The 20,434-nt window shown below is 40.4% G+C and overlaps 1 protein-coding gene across 1 annotated transcript in view; it reads left to right on the forward strand.

The window, feature by feature from the left end:
- Positions 1-2,735: 2,735 nt before the first annotated feature.
- Positions 2,736-20,434, forward strand: part of LOC106934860 (receptor-type tyrosine-protein phosphatase U-like) — a 94,559-nt gene continuing 76,860 nt past the window's right edge. Inside the window, exon 1 of the mRNA XM_015015004.1 lies at positions 2,736-3,056. Coding sequence (XP_014870490.1) covers positions 2,978-3,056 — 79 coding nt within the window. The 5' untranslated portion in view covers positions 2,736-2,977. The remainder of the gene's footprint in view (positions 3,057-20,434) is intronic.

The following is a 20,434-nucleotide window of genomic DNA, read 5'->3' on the forward strand; positions in this document are numbered from 1 at the left end:
AATTAAATAACTATGGTATAATTTTTTACAAGTTTTTTTTTTTTTTTTTAAGATTTTATGACTAAGTAAGATGATTCAGATAACACTTCTAATACACAAAAATCTTTAGGGTTAAAAACATATTTAGACTGGTGACATTACTGATAGACTGAGCCTGTTATCTCAGGTCAGGGAAGGATACTATGTAACAGCAGTCAAATGTGTATAAAAGATCAAGACTTCTCTGTCCGTTCTTATGAACAATTTACATTACAAGTCTATGGATACGTCAGACGACCTGGCAAAGATGCGTCAGATCACTTACTTTGCAATAATTATTACACCTGTGCCATATGTTTGCATCTGCTTTGTGCACATTTCATTAAATCCAAAAGTGATTTCTGCAGTCCAACATTTCAAGGACATAACATAACCAGCTGTTGCTAGAGATGGAGAAAAGTAACCCCATCAAATGCAAATTGAATACACACAATATGTCAAACTTCCTAATTTATGGAGAAATATGCCTTGCAGCTGTCATTGGAAGGTGCAAAGGCATGTGTACCTGTCATAACTGAGAGAATATGGGACTTATCTTGGCTGTAAACAAAATAAAAAGAAGGAAAATGGAAACCAAACCTTTTCAGTGTAGAATATTTTTATATATACGGATCTCCGATGCAATTTTTAGACACAAGAATGTATAACATTTTTAACTAGCTCTGTCCAGGTAAACACATCATCAGCTATATTATAATAAGGTTATTATAAAGACTGACATTCTGATGTATTGTACAAAATAGCTCAGTGTCAGCCATTTGTTAATATGTGTGCTTATAAATGTCACCTAGAGTCTGGGTGTCACAATCCTGCAATAGACAGCATGGGTTTTCCTATCATTATACGATTTGGGATGCAGCATGAACCAAATGACAAGACGGGACGTGTGTTTGCTCCACATTCTGGTGTTGCTTGTCCGGCATCTCTGGAAAAAGAATCCAGCAAATTAAAATTAATCTGTCACTTTTCAACTTGATATTATTAAATCGGTGCAACAAGGGGAGGAAAAAAAAACAACGACAAAAAAATCCCCCAAAACAAAACCGTGTTAATCATTATAATTTCTATGGGAATGATGCCTACTTGAAAAATAATCATGACAGGGTGACATTTTAGGTAGAACTGCAAATGTTGTTGACTGGCATGTAGCTGTCTGAAATAACAAGAACATAGACCTGTTGCCTCTGCTGACTCATGTTTCAGCAGCCAGTACTGTTTTACACTGTCTGAATTTATCCCAAATGTTGGATCTCTAAACTATGCTGCCTGGCAAAAGTATTCATACCTTATTGAGGTTTTCCACGTATCGTCACATCACAGTCTCATTGGGAATTTTGGTGGTAGACCAACACAGAGGACTGCACCAACTGAGAAGTGAAACACAAAGCACACATAGTTTTATTTTAAGGGTTTACAAATAAAAATCTGAAAGACGTGGCATGTATTTTGCATTGAGGCCACTTTACTCTGTTACTCCTAAATAAAATACAGTACCTCCAGACGGCTGTGTGTTATTTAATCTTAGTATAAATAGCTCTGTGTGGTGTCAGTGGTGTGTTAGACAATATTATTGAACAAAGAGCATCGTGGTCAGGTTGGATCAAGGGATCTATTGTTACTCTGGCACAGCAGCTGCAGAGATGCGCAGCTCAGATGATGTGACAACATGTTGACAGGACATTTATTATTTATGCACTAAACAATGCTGCCCTTTATAGAGAAATTGCAAGAAGTTTCTCTGATTAGATGAGACCAAAATGTAAATCTTTCCCTTCATGCAAACTACTTGTGGCAAGAAGGAGAAAATAACTACAGACGGTAAAGCATTTCTCCGAAAAGATAGTCTAAACTAAACTGCAGTGCAATGAGACACACAGCATCAAAACCTAATTTACTGTTTTTTTAAAGAGCTGAATTTCATCATATCTTCTAAAATTTACACAATTAAAATATTTTGATAATATTATTTTTATTTAATTAATGTAATTTCCAATCAGGATCTCAAGGCCCCCAGCTTGTTGATTCACAACCACAACTGGACCAGACTTCTGAAAACCAGTCAAAGTCCAGACCTTAATCCAGCTCAGAGTGTTTCAAGGCTTGAGACCTGATATTTAATGATGCTTTCCATTCAATCTGAGTGATTGAGCTGTTTTGCAAAGAGGAAAAGGCAGGAACACCTCATCAGTTTGCAGATGCACTAAGTTGGTCGACACACCTTTGATAGCTTGTATTTGCAATGTTAGCTGGTCCTACAAACTGTTGGTTTATATTAGCTGAAACTAAACTCAATTCAGTTTTCAGATTTTCATTTGGAAAAATGTTTTTCCTTCCACTTCACAATCATGCGAGTCTAACACATAAAATCCCAACAAAATACGTTGAAATTTGTGGTTGTGACGTGACGGTGTAAAAAAAAAATGAAAAGGGTATGAATACCTTTGAATTCAAATCAAACTGCTACTAAAATATACGTCAACCAAGTGGAGGACATTGTACAAAATATCTGCCATGTTCCCCCATACCCCCAAAGCAGCCAAAGATCTTCTATTTCCCACAGATGTGGCAGATAACATGTGATTTTGAGCACACGGTCACACACGGTGTCGAGTGGAGCTTGGCCGATGTCAGAACACCGGGGTGCCGTTCCTGCGCCTGACCACTTGGAGGCGCCCGGCTCATGCTTTGAGTGGAAAAGCTGAAGGCTGGGGAGGGGAAGTGGGCTCGGGAAAGAAAATTTCTCTCCTGAACTGTTTACCCTGACGTCAGTTTGCAGAAGTAGCTCTGCCCTGTCTCCCTCCAGTGTCTCGGAAACTCCACTCAGTTAAAAAACAAAACTGAGGGAAATAGATGGACTCCGCTTTGCCTGCTGCCGCCTTCCTGGACCCCACGGAGTGAATGAAATGACTTGTTCGTCACATGTAAAGTGGACTAAAACATGTACACGATGAACACCTGCGCCTTTCTGCTGATTTTAAGTGTCCAGATCTACGCCGACGGCATCGAGGGGCCAACAGGTAAGACTGGTGTAGACCTTAGTCTCCTACAGTCAAGCTAGGAAGTTTTTTCTTTCCTTCTTTCTTGTTTTTTCCAAACATGCGTGTGAAAGTCTGCAGAGAGGAAGAGCGGAGCGGGTCTGGTGAACGATGACAACTTTGTGGCACAGCGTTCCTGCGTTTATCTGCGGCTTTTGTCCCGTGGCGACTTCGGAGTTTGATAATATTGCGGTGGAAAAAACTTACACATTATTGTAAATTGAATCCGATATTTTTGACATAGCCTAAAAAAAAAAATGTTATTTATTTAGAAAGGCACTCGCTAGAGTGCGTTGAATTTTTGCTAAACAACACGGTCCTCGGCACCTATCTGACCCAAGCCCACTCAAATTCCCAGGTAGATTAAAATATTTGATTATGTGGACAAAACTCCACTGAGAGAGGAAGGGGGGAGAGAGAGGTATGAAGTGCGAAGAAGATGTGAGTCAATATTTGCAAGTCTCCCAAATCCCCCCACTTGCCAAATCAATTCCTTCATAGACTGAATACCTGCAGACTTTCCATTCTGGAATCAGGTTTCATAGTTGATTCAATGACTCCATAAAAGTTTGACATCCCAGTGTGGGTTGTTGCACAGGAATCATCATTGATTACATAAACCAAAATCCTTCTTTCTCTATGGAGAACTTGTTCCCATCGATTCTCAAAGCTGCAGATTTCTTTTTTCTTTTTTCCTCCAAGGTGAGCACAGAGCTGGGGTAAGATGACATGGAACCAGTGCAGGTTCCTGGCCCTGGGCGAGGCCCTCCTTTATACACCCGCCAACCCCATTTGGCAAAAACCAATAGCTTTTTATTACAGATGGATTGAACCAATAGGGACAAAAAAACAAACAAATAAAAAGCTCATTTGTCTGATATCACAGGTAGGCTACATTTATCACAATGTAGTGATAAATATTGTCTGACCTGAAATATGAACTGCTTTTTTCAGCTATAATTTCCCTACTACTATTATTATTTATTAAAATTTTTACACAATATTGATTATACATTTGGCTATGCTTAACCCACTGGATTATTGGGATTGAGGAAAGCCCAGACAGAAGTTTATCAATCATTTTAAGAAAACTGATCAGAATTTTGTAATGATAGTGTAAATTGCATTTCAGTTTTAGCATATATTGCACTTTCAATGCTAGGGTAAATTAATTCCTGATGAACAACAGCAACAACAACAACAAAAAATCAAGATGACAATTTTTGTGTTTAGACTAGTTTTAAAGGATCTTCAGTCATTGTGGGACGTCCAGATCAAGTTTGACAAGTCAAAGTATTTTAGATTTTGGATCAGAGAAGATCAAATGCAGACCAGAGGCCCCCAAAAGTGATACTTAATTACCACATTGGAAACCATCATGACTTGCAGACTAGTTTATGTAATCATTTGCTACCTCATGCCACCCCTAAGAACATGCTACCCTGAGCAGTGAGCCAAATCACCCATATCAAAAACTGTGACTGAAATGAACCCTCAGCAGAATTTAGTTTGGGATCATTGTGACAGCTTAAATCATTTTAACTGTGCAATCAACTATGAATTTCTTAAATACAGAAATTTTAAGATGTGACATCGGCTATTTAAATTGTCCAAGCCTTAATTATTTGCATGTTTGTGGACTTGCAGTCATTGAAAAGGATTTCAGAGAAAGTTCCAGAGTGAATAGAGTCGCTTTAAATAAGTTCGAGTAATGCCTCACTGCATTTCCCCAAGTTTGCTGTGGACTGGTGGTCAGCTGTCTGAAATAAAGCTAACGATAACTAACGACAAACCAGTGAAATTAAATTATCACATAATTTTAAAACTATGACTAGCATGGTGGAAATGACTCATAGTTCATTGGTAAATTGAGAAGTCAAGCTCTTTTGAGGCCCCTTGAAGCCCCAGAGGGTTAATCTGCTTATGTTTTGGGCCGGCTGCGGGTTAAGCTGCTGCCTCTGGGCTTCTGGGGTTGCAGATAGAGGAGACTTCTTCGTTTTATTCGTTTCATTTTATGTTATTGATTAAACTGTGTTATTTCAGCCTTTTCCTGCAGTCATCTGTGGCCCCAGTGTTTCAGCAGGATAAAAATCTTTTCAAAATTCAAATCAGTCACGGAGGTGGACAGACACTGGCTGAAAAATAAACATGTTTTATGGGAAACCTTTTCGCAGTCATCCAAATTCATGCGCACACTCAGCTCTGTTCCCCAAATTTCGTCTGGTATTTGCTCTATTAGCTCTATGCTGGCTCTTTACCCTGAAAGCTGATATGAACTGGGGGGCCTGTTTCTGTTGCACACATCCAAATGCAAAAAATGTACCTCTTCAGGGGAGATAAAGCGATTGGGGTGGGGGGGAAGCATTACCACCAATAACATTTACACTCCGGGATGCTTCAACAACTTTAGACGGAGATCCACTCGATATTTTTGTCATTAAGACAGGGCCCCGTTCTTCGTTTTCGTTACAAAGGCTTCTCGGCGTGGGCCTTGTGTGCACAACTGAAGCAGAAATGAGAAGAAGTGAGTGGAGCACGTCATTAAGAGGAATGGGCTGAGACATACGACGGATTAAATCACACGCACAGGTAATTAAAGGAGCTGAATGGAACAGCAACGCTTCACTACGCAGCGCTGTGCGCGACGTTCTGTCGACAAATATTTACATGCTGTTTGGAGTTCAGTTTCTGAGCCTCGCACCCAAAGGCCATTGACTTCCTGTTGACCATTAATAACCACCGCTGGCAGGTGTCGAGGCTTTTCTCCCTCTTTTGTCCTGCCTCCTCTTCGTGGAAAACAGATGAAAGGGCAGCTTTGATTCACTCTTTAATTTTTATTATTATTATTAGGCCACACCCTAGCATTGAAGACTGGGACTCTTTACCCATTTCACCTCTTCTAATAGATACATTGCCTCATTACAACAGCATGTCGGTGTGTTTTCATTGAGATTTAATGTGATGGAGAAACTCAAAATAGTGCATGAAGTGTGAAGACGAATATATGGTTTTAAAAGGCTTTAGCATTTTGTATTTAGCATCACACATCCCTCTATCAAGCCTGTGCAGCTTCCTAGTCTCTGCTGAGGAAAAGCATCCCCGCAGCATGATCCTGCCACCACCGTGCTTCCTCTGGGGGATGAGTCTGATGCGTCTTTCTTCCTCTTCCCATTGTTTGTGTTGCCACATGAAGCTCTGTCAAATACAATGAAGTGTGAGGTTGTGAAAAATGTGAAAAAGTTCAGTATGGAAACTTTTGCAAGGCATTACTTTTGTTTCACACTTTTCTGTTGAGTTCAAGGCGTTTTGTAGTTTCTAGCTGTCGCTGCTCAGCTTTGCGATATGGAGGCTCTTTCCTTCACTCGACTGACTGCAGGGTGGTTGATAAAAGGAAAAAATATGCTATAATTGTCCAGTTTTTGGTGTTATTGTTAGAATTGGTGTGTTTTGAACCTTATCTGACTCTTTCACGCTTCTTAATTCTCCTATTTGCCTTTTTACTGCTGTTGGCACACCAGCCATCTCTTCTATTAACAGTGCAGATTCCCAACTGAATGGTGTAATTACCTTGTGACTGATGACTCATTTCCAAGATTGATCTAAACTTAAGGCAGAATGTCCTTTTTGCTCATTCGACTGACTGAGATAACACTTGGACTGAGAGATGAAAAGGCCTGTGAAGCCGAGACTGACTGGCCAAAGCGTGGAGTGGAATGACTAACACTTTAGGACTTTTGGCTTAAACTGCATAAACATCAGCATAGGAAACTTCATCTGGTACAACAAGCACATATGAGCTTTCGGAAATGAAGATATTATCAAGCAATCCTCGAATGAAGAAATCAAGCATGACAGGAATGCGTTTATAAATGGACGTGTTTTTTTTTTTTTTTCCATTTATCATATGTGGCTAGAAATTGTTGCAGTGCACCATTTCTTGCCAAGTACGTATGACGAGACGGCATACTGTACCTGAACAGACCCGTGTGAATTATGTTCACAGCTGCTCTGTTTAAAACTAGACTCGGCCGTTTTGTTTGCCCTGTGTTTCATTTGTAGATATTTTGAAGATCAGGACTGACGTTATAATTCAATATCACACATTTAAAGATTGAATGGTGGGAGATTAGTTTTGTTATGATGCTGATGTAGACATCTTTTTTGCACAAAATGTGATGCTATTGAATTTTGGGTTCTTCACACTTTAGATCAGGTAACATTTTAGCTGTAGGTGACCACGCTAGAGCAGGTTTTCGATGATCTACCGAAGTAGAGTGATTTTATGATCACATCTAAGACTCTCTCTGGACATTGCTATTCTGTGCATGGTAGTATAAGTTTTTTTTCCCCCACCTTGGTTTTGCTTTACTTCAACTTTTCAGTAAAGGTCAGTTACACTTGAAACAATTTGACAAAATTGCACAAATGGAAAAATCTGCTTGTGCAAGAAATGTTCTTTGTGCTAAATTTATGTAATATGTTTCTCTTTACACTCTTCACACACACTGCTACAATTTCACTGTCTATCTATAAAACACAGTGGCACAGTTGGTAACACTTTAGTCTTGCAGCAAGAAGGTCCAAATTCTGGCCTGGGGTCTTTCTATATGGAGTTTGCATGTTCTCTTTGGGTTTTGTCTGGATACTGCACCTTTTTTTTTCACAGTCCAAATACATGGCACGTCATTTGAGCTCTCCAAATTGAGTGCATCCCCGGTTGCTTATCCTGTGTGTCTGTGTTGCCCTGTGAGGAACTGGTGGCCTGTCCAAGGTGGAAGACTCTGCATCTTCCACAAAGACTGCTGGATAAGGATAAGTGGGTATAGAAAGTGGATGGATGGAAAGGCTGATGCAGCTATACATTAACATGAACAAAGTTGCTTTTTATGCTGCTGCTTCAGATGCATGACACTCACTGCAGTAATGCTTTTAAACAATAAGCTGATGCTTATTGTTTAAAAGCAACGATAAGCAATGTCTTTTTTCCTAAGACATTTTGTAATAATTTTTCCTCGTTTTGGTGATGTTCAGCTGAACATACAGATAGAAAAATGCTCTTTCAGATTCTTTGCTGCTGCTTTTGCTGTATGACGACAGACACTTGTGGCGAGAGCAACAGTCCCACAACGCAAGAGACATTCAGTGACGGCATGGAGTCACCATTAGCCTTATATGTAGCTTACTGTTAGCTTGCAGAAATAGGTGGGGGAGGGTTGTTGCTACTTTGTGGTCTATAGGAATACATAAAACAACACACAGTTTCTGTTTGTCTTAAAAATAGAAACTGCTGCAAACAGTGCCTGTCTTCACCATTTTTACTATTAATTAATAAAATCACGTAAGTAAATAGACTTAAGCGTTTGCAGCCATGTAATGATTTAATTCACAAATACATTTAGCACACCCTTCTCATGAGAGTAGTTTTATTACTGGGTGTTTTAAAACAGTTAAGAGTTATTTTTCATATTCACGCGATTTAAATGTGATACTGAAGCAATTTAGAAGGTGAATGTTTAGCAGACTGTTATTATTGGAACATTTTTCTTCTAAAGTTGCCTCTCACACGTAGCGGCTTTGAAGAGTCCATTAGATGTGCTCAGTCTAATAAGCATCTGTCTGAATAGAAGCTAAAAAGGAGCTCAAGATGCATTAGTGAAGAACCAGTGGTGGAATAAAAAAAAAGATTTTTGAGGAAGTTTTTTTTTTTTTTTTTTTTTTTCTTCTTCTCACTAATCCTCTGAGTGGAAGTGTTTCCTGTAGGAGCAAACGACCACCATCTGTGAATAGACTGTGAGAGGGCGATGGGGGACTGGACCTTAATCAGATTTCTGGAAAACACTGGTTGCTTTCCGTCACTGTGGGATCGCAGGCGGTAATTCAGACAGCAGATGGAAAACTTTGCGTCCGGGAGAGGTGGGTTTTCTGGAGGTGAAGGACACGGGGAGGGACCGTCTGAGAGAGATAAGATGAGGAGCACAGAGGGATCCACTCAGATGGATGATTTTGTTTTCAGCTGAGCCCCTCAGCAAGCCGAGCTGTGTGCGATTAGGTAGTGTAAATGAGATGAGCCCCGCGCTCCGCATCATGTCTGACCTATAGTAATGTGGGTCTACGTGTAGTAGTGCCACACCTCTATTGGCTTACTCCCGCTACTAGACTGGAAAAATACCATCCGACCATAACGGCCCCGAGGAAACCTGCCCCCCCCCCCCCCGCCGCCCTCTCGGTGTCAGGACGATTAATGTCGCCCTTCATCTGTGAAAGCATGTGGGCCCTCCTCCTTTTCGAGCCGGTCTCATTTCTCATTTGGTCGTGATGGATCTGGGTTTGAGCTGCGCTGACTGCGCAGACATTCCTCATGTTGGACCACAGCTCTGACGTATCCCTTGAGCGCTGCATTTAATTAATCCTGCCAAGCATTTTCATGTTCTCATTCTCATGTAATTGCCACATTTACAGCTTTGTCTTCTTTGTGTTTGTGTTTGAGGCTCCATGTTCAGACACATTTCAGTGAATTTGAATGTCACTGAAAAGTTAATTTTTAAAGCGAAACTTTTGCTTTAGAGAGTTAAACCCATTAGTGATGTAGGTTCCGCACAGACAGGGATATTCTTCAACCATTTATTTGTCAATTTTAATAATAATGACTTGCATTTGGTTAAAACCCAAAAACAAAGACTGTCACGGGGAAACCTACGCCTTAAGATAAGCATCTTACAACATGCAAATAAACAAAGATTACTCCATTCTTCTTGTTTATTTCATCCAGCCGGCTTACAGAATCGTGCTGCTCTGTTTCGCTTCTCTCTGCTCTGAATGAAACGAGTCTGATGCCTCGTTGCTTCATGTTCCTACGAGGGATTACAAGGCATCGTGTGTTGTTTGTTTCCGTCATATCTTCAGGTGTTTTTTTCCAAGCCAGTATGTCAAACCGGAGCAGGAGGTCTCCAAAGTCTCCTGGAGACGAGGCGATTATGGGATGCTCCATTTGTAATGCATTGCCCGGAGGGAGAGGGCACTATGCTTGCTACACTATTTAAAAAGAAATGCAATCAAACAAATAATTACATTGTAGTCATAATTTAGGTACTGCTAACTATTCAGTTTTTAATTTTTTTTTGATTGTTTCTAATTTTGCTGTGGTGACTGAATAACAATTAGTAGAGGATTTGTTTCGTAGGAGAAGCTCCCTCGTGAGGGTTGTGCAGTTTGAGCCTCTCGAGGCGCAGCGTGCTACAGCTACATTGCCAGAGGCCTGGAGCTATCTTTATCATTTTGATATGAATTCGGTTTGATTAATATGACGATTTTTGTTTTTGTAAATATATATTTTTTTCTCTACAATTCATTCTCTACACAATGCACTTTCACGAGCTGGGGAGAAAAAATAAATAAATCCAAGCACTAGCTGAAAGATGAGCTTTTTAATGCTTGGCCAAATCCTTGAAAGATGTTTTCATAAAGAACTGTTATGACTGACTTGATAATTGTCCCACAGACAGTCATTGACTCTCTCCACGAAAGGTTAATTGCTAGAGAGTCTGGTTGTTGTAGCATGTAAGAATGTAAATGTAAAGATAAGTGGGTAGAAGAAGTTGGACAAAAAACAGGGAAAGCTTTTAGAGAATCGTGAAGTGAAATTCACAAGGAATGAACTGTGACTGGAATCAGTGCCAGTGTTTAGGAGATGAGTTAAAACCGTCATATTTGTTGTGCTGAACCACTCTATCCAGACATACAGTATCTGTCCTTGGCTAAGGGGAAAACAGGACTGAGAACCTGATCATTCAGTGACTAGAATCTTCTGGGAAACTTTCACCCTACAAACTGGGAATCACTGAAATGCTCAGTTTTTTTTAACCATAAAAAACATCAGTTTCAGTACATGTTGAAATGAGAAAACTATTCGGTGATTTTTATCTACATTGCAGATGCTTGTTTGATCGCCCACAGAGATGTCGCGCAGTGAAAGTTATGTTTCTGGAGGATACAAAGAGCAGGTTTCTGTTTTTAAAAAACCCTTGAAGACAAACTGTGTGTTTCCAGTTATTCCAATCCTTTTCTGTGTTTGTCTCCGCTTGCTTATATCAAGTCTCTCTCTGGTCAAATGAGAGCCACTGAAAGGAACCACTCAGATGGAAAAGAACACCAATTGTAGATAATTATACATGATGCTTATTTTCCTGTCAAGGCCTCTTTTTGTAAGTGTGTTATTGAAGGGTCAAGAATCAGAACACAGGACACAGAATCAACAAGGAAGAAATAAAAAAGCCAATTTCCCCTCTTACAAAAAAGCTAAATAGCCATGAGACATTCGCCGGTGAGACTCCTGAGCAGCTGCCATGGCAGCAGCACCTCAGCAGTGCTTGTTTCTATTAACCTGAATTTGAAAAACACCAACCTGTAGTCGTCCCCGTCCCGTTCAGTAGATTCCCAAGGGTTTGTTGTCGTCTGACAGTGTAAATTCTTTGCCTAATTTTTCATATTTTTTTTCTGTTTGATGAAATACTCTAAATCTAGTCTGAGCCGTCAGGGTCCAAAATCACAGGGATTAACATTCCAGTTTAGATTAAACAGCCAAAGTGGCTAAAACAGCTTGTCAAATCTATAGAATAACAATACCATAATACGAAACATGATTTTTCACACCTTGTTCCCTTTGAGGATGTTTACATGCAGCATTGTATTTAGTAATTGTGCAGTCAGTAACGCAACCATTTATGATTGATGATGCATCTTCATATTGTCTTTGCAGAACCAAACGACAGAAGTAGCAAGAATAACAACAAAGCTAAATGGGGTTCAGCAAAGATGCTCTGTTTTCAGTTTTTTCAGCATTGATCCTTTGTCTTTGAGGAAACATGATGAATCAAAACATCTCGGCAGCCTTTTATTTTACATGAATGTAGTTGTCTCTATTTTGCAGGGAATACCCACAGAGACTTCTGTGTTCGTAGTGCTAGCCACGCTAGCATTCTTTAATAGCGATTAAATAATGCTAAAACAGCATGTCAGCTTTTTATTTATTTTTTTTCCATTCTTTTTAGTGTAAGTTTTCACCATAAATAGTTTCTTCACTAGTTCCTCCTTTATGTATTTTGTATGGTTTTATGAATTGTTGCTAATTGAGGTGGAGGATGGCTTGACAACAATAAGTACAGCAACTAATTAGAACTATTATTAATTAAAAAACTATGCACTCTTATGAACATCCTTATTTGTACCTGAGGTAAACCTGACTTAAACCTGCAGCCAATATGGTCCGTTCTCTCTTAGGACTTAAGTTGAATGTGACACCAGGAAGTGTTGACCAAGCACACGCACTCTTCAAATGAAATTTAAACACATCAGACCATCCACAAACCAATTAACACGTGTATTTAGAAAATCCACTCTCATGAATGCATATTTAAATATTCACATTGAAACTGGAACGGAGTAAATGTGGTAGTTCTCTGCCTTTTGTGTGCAGGAAGCCGCATCCCGAAGCCTCGTCATGTCGAAGGAGGCCGTCAGCAGCTCGCATTGCCACCTCTAACACTAACTCCTTTTCAGGGTTACTGTGACACCTTCCTGCACCCTGGAAAAGATGCCAAGACTTGAGAGATTTACAGTCTGTGGCCTGCTGTGGCCTGTCTCTTCTTCTTTTTTTTTTTTCTTTTTCACTCAGCAGCAGCCGCCAGAGTGCAGGTTTCTTAGCTCCCTCAGCCAGGTGTTATTAAAGTGGTATTGATCTTTGGGACGCTGGGAAGTCCATTTTACTTAAGTTTGATCAAAGTGGCATCCAGCCTGTGGTCTTCGAGCTTCATGTGGGAGTGGGAAATAGTCGGTGGGACTGGTATGCAACAGAGAAGTGAAACCTGGAATGTGGGGAGTAGAAGATGCGGGGAAAAAAAAAAATCTGTCAATTCTCAAGCGAGACTCCCTTTCATGTTATTGCTTTAAATGACAGATTTGATGCTCATTTGTGCTTAAAAGTTTGCAAGTTTCACTGGAGTAGTGGGCAGCAAAACTTAATACTGAACCCAGATGGGCTTGTGTTTATATCCTGGATATGATAGAGTGAGGCTGCACAGCTTTAGCGCGCAGACAGATGTGTAATTATCCAACAAAAAAAAGGAAGGAAAAAAAAAAGGCAGAGCTTTGAGTCGCAGCCGTTTCGGTCCCTGCATTTTCTTCCCCACGGTAAGCGAGATCCAGACTGCAGAAAGTGGGTCTGCAAGACGGATGCTGCGAGTGCCGTTCCTCATCCCCTACCCAGAGGAAAGAAAAGCCTCCTGAGCAGTTTATATTTAGACTGCTGGCTGCATTTCAGTTCTTTACCTACGTCGTCTGTGTCAACATATTTACAGCTGGTTTCTTCGGTTTTTACCGTAGAGATCCCAGCGAGCTGCGGGTCAAAGACAAAGCTCGGGATTGTGGCGATTGTTTCTGACCTATTGTTCAGAGCTGCCTGCGTAGTCCCCTAACCTGAGCCGCTGACACTCCTTTAAAAGTCAAAACTTCCTCTGCAGGATACTTCTCCCCCTTGTTGCTCTGATGTGGGCTTAAGCTTTATGTCATGATGCCTCCTATCTAAAGAAGCGATATTTCTGGTCCGACCAGTTATTTCTGAGCGGGAGAAACATCCTGCAAGGGACCCAGTCATAAAGCCGAGCCACTCCGATTTATCTCAGACTCGTTAAACCGACATAGACGTTCACATAAACTTTATCTGGACGGTGGAAATTGAAGAGCATTAAAGTGTAACAGAGCATTGATAATGTCTGCTGTGCTGATTTAAAAGGGAAGAAAGTATTTGAGAACTTGCCCAGCGTGGCATCTAAAGATAAACTGCAATCTTTTCTCCTTAGTAATTCATATCCACGGAGCTGAAGCTCAGGCAGTGCAATAGTGTTCACTTTCATGCATTTTGACATGTTATAGCCACAAACTTCACTGTGTTTTACGTATGATAGATCATCAAACAGTTGCAAATAATTGTGAAATGAAAGGAAAGAGGGAGTGGACACTTAATCTCCCGCTGAGTCAAAACGTTGCAAAACTCATTTTGATGCAATTGGAGCTAGAGATGGAAAATTATACATATTTTAGCAAGAAAGCTGCATTTTAGTCAGATCGGAAGGAGATGACCTGATTTCTTGTAGAGTTCACGTCTGGACGTTAACTGTGTTATTTTAACAAATCAATATGCTCATTATTAGCGGTGGGACTTGATTAAAAAGGTTAATTGAGCTAATTGCAAAGTCTGTAATTAATTAATCTCAATCACATTTTAATCGAAAACCATTTGTGCACAAAATAAGCAGCATGCCCAACTCCAAAAACGCTTTTTGCTGCTGAATTACTGAATAGACAAGACGACGACAACAACAAGGATATTTGTAGTTTCGTAGTCTGTTAATTAGGTCATTCAATCATCAGATTGTTGCAAAGTGACATTAAAACCTTTCAGGAACCCCTGATCATTCATGTCACATTTTTAGGCATTTTTAGAAATGTGGACAGTGGGATGTCAGTGCTTGTAACTGTTTTTTAAAGCAAAAGTCAACCAACCAATCAATTTTAGTCAACATTGCAATATTAATATGGATCATATCACAACTGCAAAGGTCTGATTTGACGCAGTATTTCAAGTGCCGCGCCTGCAGACACGGCATGCTGATGATGGTCACAGAGAAGGATGGAGACAACATGATGATGAAACAGGATAAAAAGTTACGAAATATGTGGGTTAATAACAAAGGATATTCAGCACCACTAATATAGTTCTGTTATCTTCTAAAACTCTTAGGCTGTCAACAAAAAATTATATATTTACCGAGATTAATGATGGATTCTACTAATTAGATCACTTCTGAATGCAGTTGGCTCCACCGGATCTTATGTAGGCATATCACTGTTCGAATTGTTTTTTAAATACTTAACAAAGCTTCAAGTAAATCCAACGTTTGCGATGATAATGTGAGTTAAGGTTGAAAAGTTCAGTGGGATTTTTACCCTTGTTTTTTATGTTGACTTTAACTCGTTCTGTCTCCTTCTGCCAGCCGCAGACTCACGGCGAAGCGGCTGCAGCGCAGTGCAGCCAAGTGCCGACTGGCGGTAAATCAGCCCACAGAGTCATCTGTAACCTGTTGAGCATGTATTACCTGTATTTAATATGTGATGAATAAGAATTAGGTCATTCTGGGGGATGCGTTTTATGGCACTTTCCAGTGAATCTGTAATTTTTAGACTCTTTGAAATCTCAGTAGAAGGGAAAACATCTGACTCACCCAAATTGATGCAGTTCCACCGCCTGGATGGGAATATTGCACGCAGTTTCATCACAGTTCCAAGCTGGGAAAAGTTGCTGCAATTTCTGCAGAAAAATGAAGGTGTACACAGATTCTTTTTTTTTTTTTTCCGTGTAAATCATCAGGACCGGAGATGCTTTGGATTGGTGTCTGATTTAAATGTAAATCAAAGAAGCGGTATTCTAGTGTGTTGTGTTATGATGGCACACATGTCAGTTTCTGACCCAGAGATGGGTTGGAAAGCTTTTGTCAAGTGGTGCCTCGGACTCTTTGTTCTGATTCAGGTGTTGGAGTGAGACGGAACAAAAAGCAGAGCCTATTGATTTCTCAAACGCAGCCCTTCACAGCCAGCCCCGCTGCCTTCTTTTTCTTCAAACTCTCCCTGCCAATCCTACATGACCTCCCATCAAAATCCTTCTCTTTCTGACTTGTCACCATTTCAGCAGTTCCTCAGGGGGATCCTAGGTACTTTTTTTTTTCCTTCTTGAAAATAGTAATAAAGAAACGTTTCATGGCTGTAAGAGATTTCAGGGGTAAGTTAGTTCAGGGTATGCCTCTTTCTATCATTTCCTCTGAGACAAAGTATGCTCATTTGTTAAACTCATAGAAAGCATTCATTAAGTTTGACAAGCTGGTATAATCGCCTTAGGGCAAAATAAAATGAATGTGTATTTGATGCCAAAGCAAGATGCTAATTAGAAAAGATATCTGACCAACAAGCTACACTCTCTTTACCTTTAGATCCTTTTTTTTTCCATCCTCGGTGTTGCTCAGAAACAAGTGAAGGACTCATGTTTACACAGTTGTGAGGCTTTGATGTTGGGAAGTCTTAAGATTCATAAACCTTCCTCTTGCAGAGCCACACAAAAACTACTCCTTTGTAAAACAGCTCAGGCTCAGATAGTTTTTTTTTTGGGATGGAAAACACAGAGACAACCGTCACTTTATGTTTTTGTTGCGCTCCCAACACAAGAAAACTACATCAAGGTCAACTTGACCGGCAAACCCCCTTGGCGGGCAGAAAGGAGTGAGACTAATTGTTCCTTAATGTTTGCTAAGAAACTCTAAAACCGTAACAGTGCAGTTGTATTGTATTTATACTGTCACTAAACTTGTTTATTCATAATTTGACCTTCAAAAGCAGTTGGTTATGCTGAATTTTATTTAGATGCAACAGAGTAAATGACATACTTTTGCAAGGCACTGTGGAGGACCCTGCTCTTTGTGGCTCTCCACCTTCATCCAGGATCACCTTATATCTGATCCACGAGTTCAAAAGCTCTTTGATTGTAACTTGGGTGCTTTGTTTCTTCATTTAATTTGTCATCTGCATGTCCGTAAATGCGGATATAGCATGTTTACTTCAAAAGCCATCTACACTTCATCATGCTCTGATGCAAATTAATGATGTCAGTCTTTTTCTTTTTTTGTTTTTGCCATCCATGCTAAAACTGACTCTAAAAATCGACCTTTTCCTATAAATGCATTTGATAGATAATTCCTAAGAATTCCAGGAAAAAAAGGGGGTGGAGGGTTTGTGAAAACGCTGACGGTGTCACCTGTTATGTGATCTGCTGTAAATCTGTCGGCTCACTCGGGGGAGACTTTTAGTGCTTCTCTGTTGTTTTTTGGCTTGTTGATGTGAATAGCAGACATTTTGAAGGGGGAGGAAAAAAAAGTAGAATGGATAATATGAAGGGAAAGCTTTTAGGGCGCTTTTCAAATTGCCTGAACCTATTTCAGCCACAGCCGCAGTTTGTTCTTCTCACATTATCACGGAAATATGCAAGAATGTCCGGGGAGCCTACTGGTTGTCGCTAACAAAGAGCTTAATTCAAATACCACAAAGATTGTAATTATTGCTGGGCCCCTTTTGTGTGTGGGTGTTTGTATGCACATTGGCGAGTGCTCTGTGTATTTTTTATTTTTTTTGCCAGGGTCTAAGTGCCAGATTGGTTATTGTTCCCACCTGATTATATGTAAATATTTGCTGAACTCTTTTGGCCATTTTGAGCTTCCATAAATCACAGCCATGCGGATTATTACCAGGCTTTTGTTTGCTTTATTCTTCAACGGTATGAAAATGCAAATAGATTTTTTTTTTTTTTTTTATAAATTAGCATACCGATCAAGGGACGTGCACCTCCGGTGATAAATGTGTCGCTCTAAAAAGATCAAAAAGTCACGCTTTGTTGTGGGATCAGGCGGTATGCGTTTAGCTGGCAGCTGGAGCGCTAAACTCTGCGTCAGGGACCTCGGAGCGCGTCGGCCGTGGCCTTTTGTCCGCTCAGACCGTAGGGGTAATTAGGAATCAGCTTAGCCCGGGATTATGGTTGGACGCAGGGTAATCACAGGGGACAGGAGAAAAAGCATTAGAAGAATACTTGTTAATATGGGTATTACTGTGCTTAGTGCTGTTATCATGTGACATTAAGACAACTGACAATGGGAGCCTGTTGATGCAAGGATCCCTACCTCCGAGGTAATAGGCTTTGCTCCGGATGGCATTGTTTATCCGCGGCGCGCGCAGCAGTCCGGCTCCCTTCTGTTTGAAGCCTCCTATTGCACAAACTTAAAAACTTAGTGCAATTTCTCCTCAACCTAATGAGGAAAATTGCACCGCCTTTTGCCGTACAAATCCTGGAGGTATGCTCGGCTCATTCAGAGGTATTTACTTTACACCAGCACCTCTGAAACGAAGCGTGCTCGATTGTTCATTTCCCCTGCGATTGCACACATGGACGAATTCTTGCAGTTTTTTTTTTTTTTTTTTCCTGGAATGCAATTAATGTTTTCATTAACCGAGTTAAAGAGCTGCATGGCACGACTAAAAAGACGATACCCTTGGGTTCTTGTCTTTCGCCCTGTTTAAATGGTATAGCCCGTGTTATGGCTTGATCAACAAAGCATGGCTGCTTTGTTGATCGAGGCAGATATGTAACCTGATGCCTGTAGCCTCTAGACCACATCTATTACCAAAGCCATTTTGTTGGCCTTTTCAGAGGATATGGAAGCAGGCCAGTGCTAATATTGCAAGGGAGAAGATTTATCCAAACACAGGGCGGCTTTTTTATCAAAAGCACCATCTCTTTTATTGCATTACTGTTATTTACAGTGAACTTGCTCGGAGGAGGACATAACTGCAGGTGCATACTCTGCAGAATTATCAGAGCACGACACAACATAACAATGTGCTTTGTTTTGACCTTATTGAGAGGGAGCCGGGAATTGTTTTCCGGAGTCTTAAAGAGCTAATCCCATCAGAGGGAGAACGGAGTGTGGAGAGACTAACTCAGTCACATCTGAGGTACCGCTGCCAGAGCACGAGACGGCCAGGAATGTGTTTTTCTTCTCGCTAACGTTCAAGGACTCAGTGAGATCTTGGGGCAGATCTCCGGATATCCCTGTGTTGAATTGCCAAAATATTTGTCATCTAAAGAAATTCTGTTTTTGCAAATGTGAATTTGTCTAGGTAAATAAGCTGTCGTTGAAGGTGGTAAAATTTTTTTTAACTTGATACCATGAAGAAAAACTCTCAAAACCGCTGACGAGATGACCCTTGCACATACTTTGCATTAAGCTGAAGAAGAAATTAGGAAATGGGTTTTTTCACAGGGGGAGAACAAGATCAGATCCATCCAAATGTATTCAGCATGCAGGGTTTCCCCCAGAAAACTTGCTAAGCCCGGTGGTGGGGGCGTCGAGGCGGTCCACCGTGTTTTTGTATTAAAAGATGTTAAGTTGACAGGAAATGTAAAAGTATTACTGTGTAATTATATGTGATGGGAAAACATCTCCAGTGAAATGCTATTTAAACCCACAACTAGTCTAAAAACAACAAATTTGCTCTTCTGTTTAATCCAAATTAAGTCAGTGGCTCCATCAGGCCCCCAAGGGCTTCAGGGGCCCCATAAACGCTAATATTTTAACACAGATCACAGATACATAAATGTAACACTTGTTTATTGAGATGATCAATGCTGTTAAATTTGATTCAATTGTTTAGGCATAGATAAATCAAATTATTTTAAATTGTTTAACATTTAAATACAAGATTTTAAGGAGAAAGGTTTTAGCTTTCAAGTTTACTTTGTAAAACTTCAAAGAACAATATTCATAGTTAGATTGTTTTTTTTTTACCATAGCAACAATCTAATGCTGTGAGTTTAATCTTTGAATTTACAAATACAAATTAATAAACTGTGATTATAACTTTGCTTTTTAGGCTGGCCAATTAAACTACTCCCTTCTCCCATATTTCACTAAATCTAACACAGAAGCTGTTAGAGCTGCTGATATTTTTAGCAACCAAAGGGGCCCCTAAATCAAATTCTGCTCAAGGCCTCATGCAGCCTTGGACCGGCCCTGCATGATGAGGTAATCTGCTGCACTGCGCAGAGATGCGCAGCAAACGGGAGATTTAATTCAATGCTGCTAATGTGGCTTTAGTAGCTCTTTCATTTCGTGTCTGTTGAGTTTTTAATAAGCGTCACAGAAACTATTCTGGTTGGTCGAGTTTATGGGACGAGTTTCTCAGATCTCCATACGGCCGTGCGCATTAACTCTAAGTAGACAACGCATTTGATATGGTTTGATGCATCATGTAACCGAAAAAAAAAAAAAAAAAATAATATAAAATCAGCGTGATGCGTGACTCCGAGGAGAGTGCGAAAGCTCCTCACCAGGCTGAACCTGCATGATGAGGTTAGCGCTGCTCGTGATCCACTAACGCTCTGGCAAACCGGGACCACAGACATAAACTTTACAGGGAAGACAGGCACAGAGCCACACGCTGGGCAGCGTGTTGAGATGTAAACGCCGCATATGTAATTGTTCGTTCACAAAGATAAATCATTCTCACCGCTCCACAACGCGCACCTCTGAATACGCTACAACTTATTCCTGCGGTTCACATAGAGCTGCGCAACCAGAGCTAACGCAGAGGGTTTTAAACTCTTACCTAGAGTTCTCCAAAGGATCATAATTCCTCACAGTAGGTTTATGTAAATATCCACACAGGTCAGCAGGGCTGTGCAGAGACCACTAAAAGGACAGGTGCTCAAA

The sequence above is a fragment of the Poecilia latipinna genome, unplaced genomic scaffold, assembly GCF_001443285.1.
Source record: "Poecilia latipinna isolate Pla-1442-1.1 unplaced genomic scaffold, P_latipinna-1.0 Scaffold1874, whole genome shotgun sequence".
Lineage (NCBI taxonomy): Eukaryota > Metazoa > Chordata > Actinopteri > Cyprinodontiformes > Poeciliidae > Poecilia > Poecilia latipinna.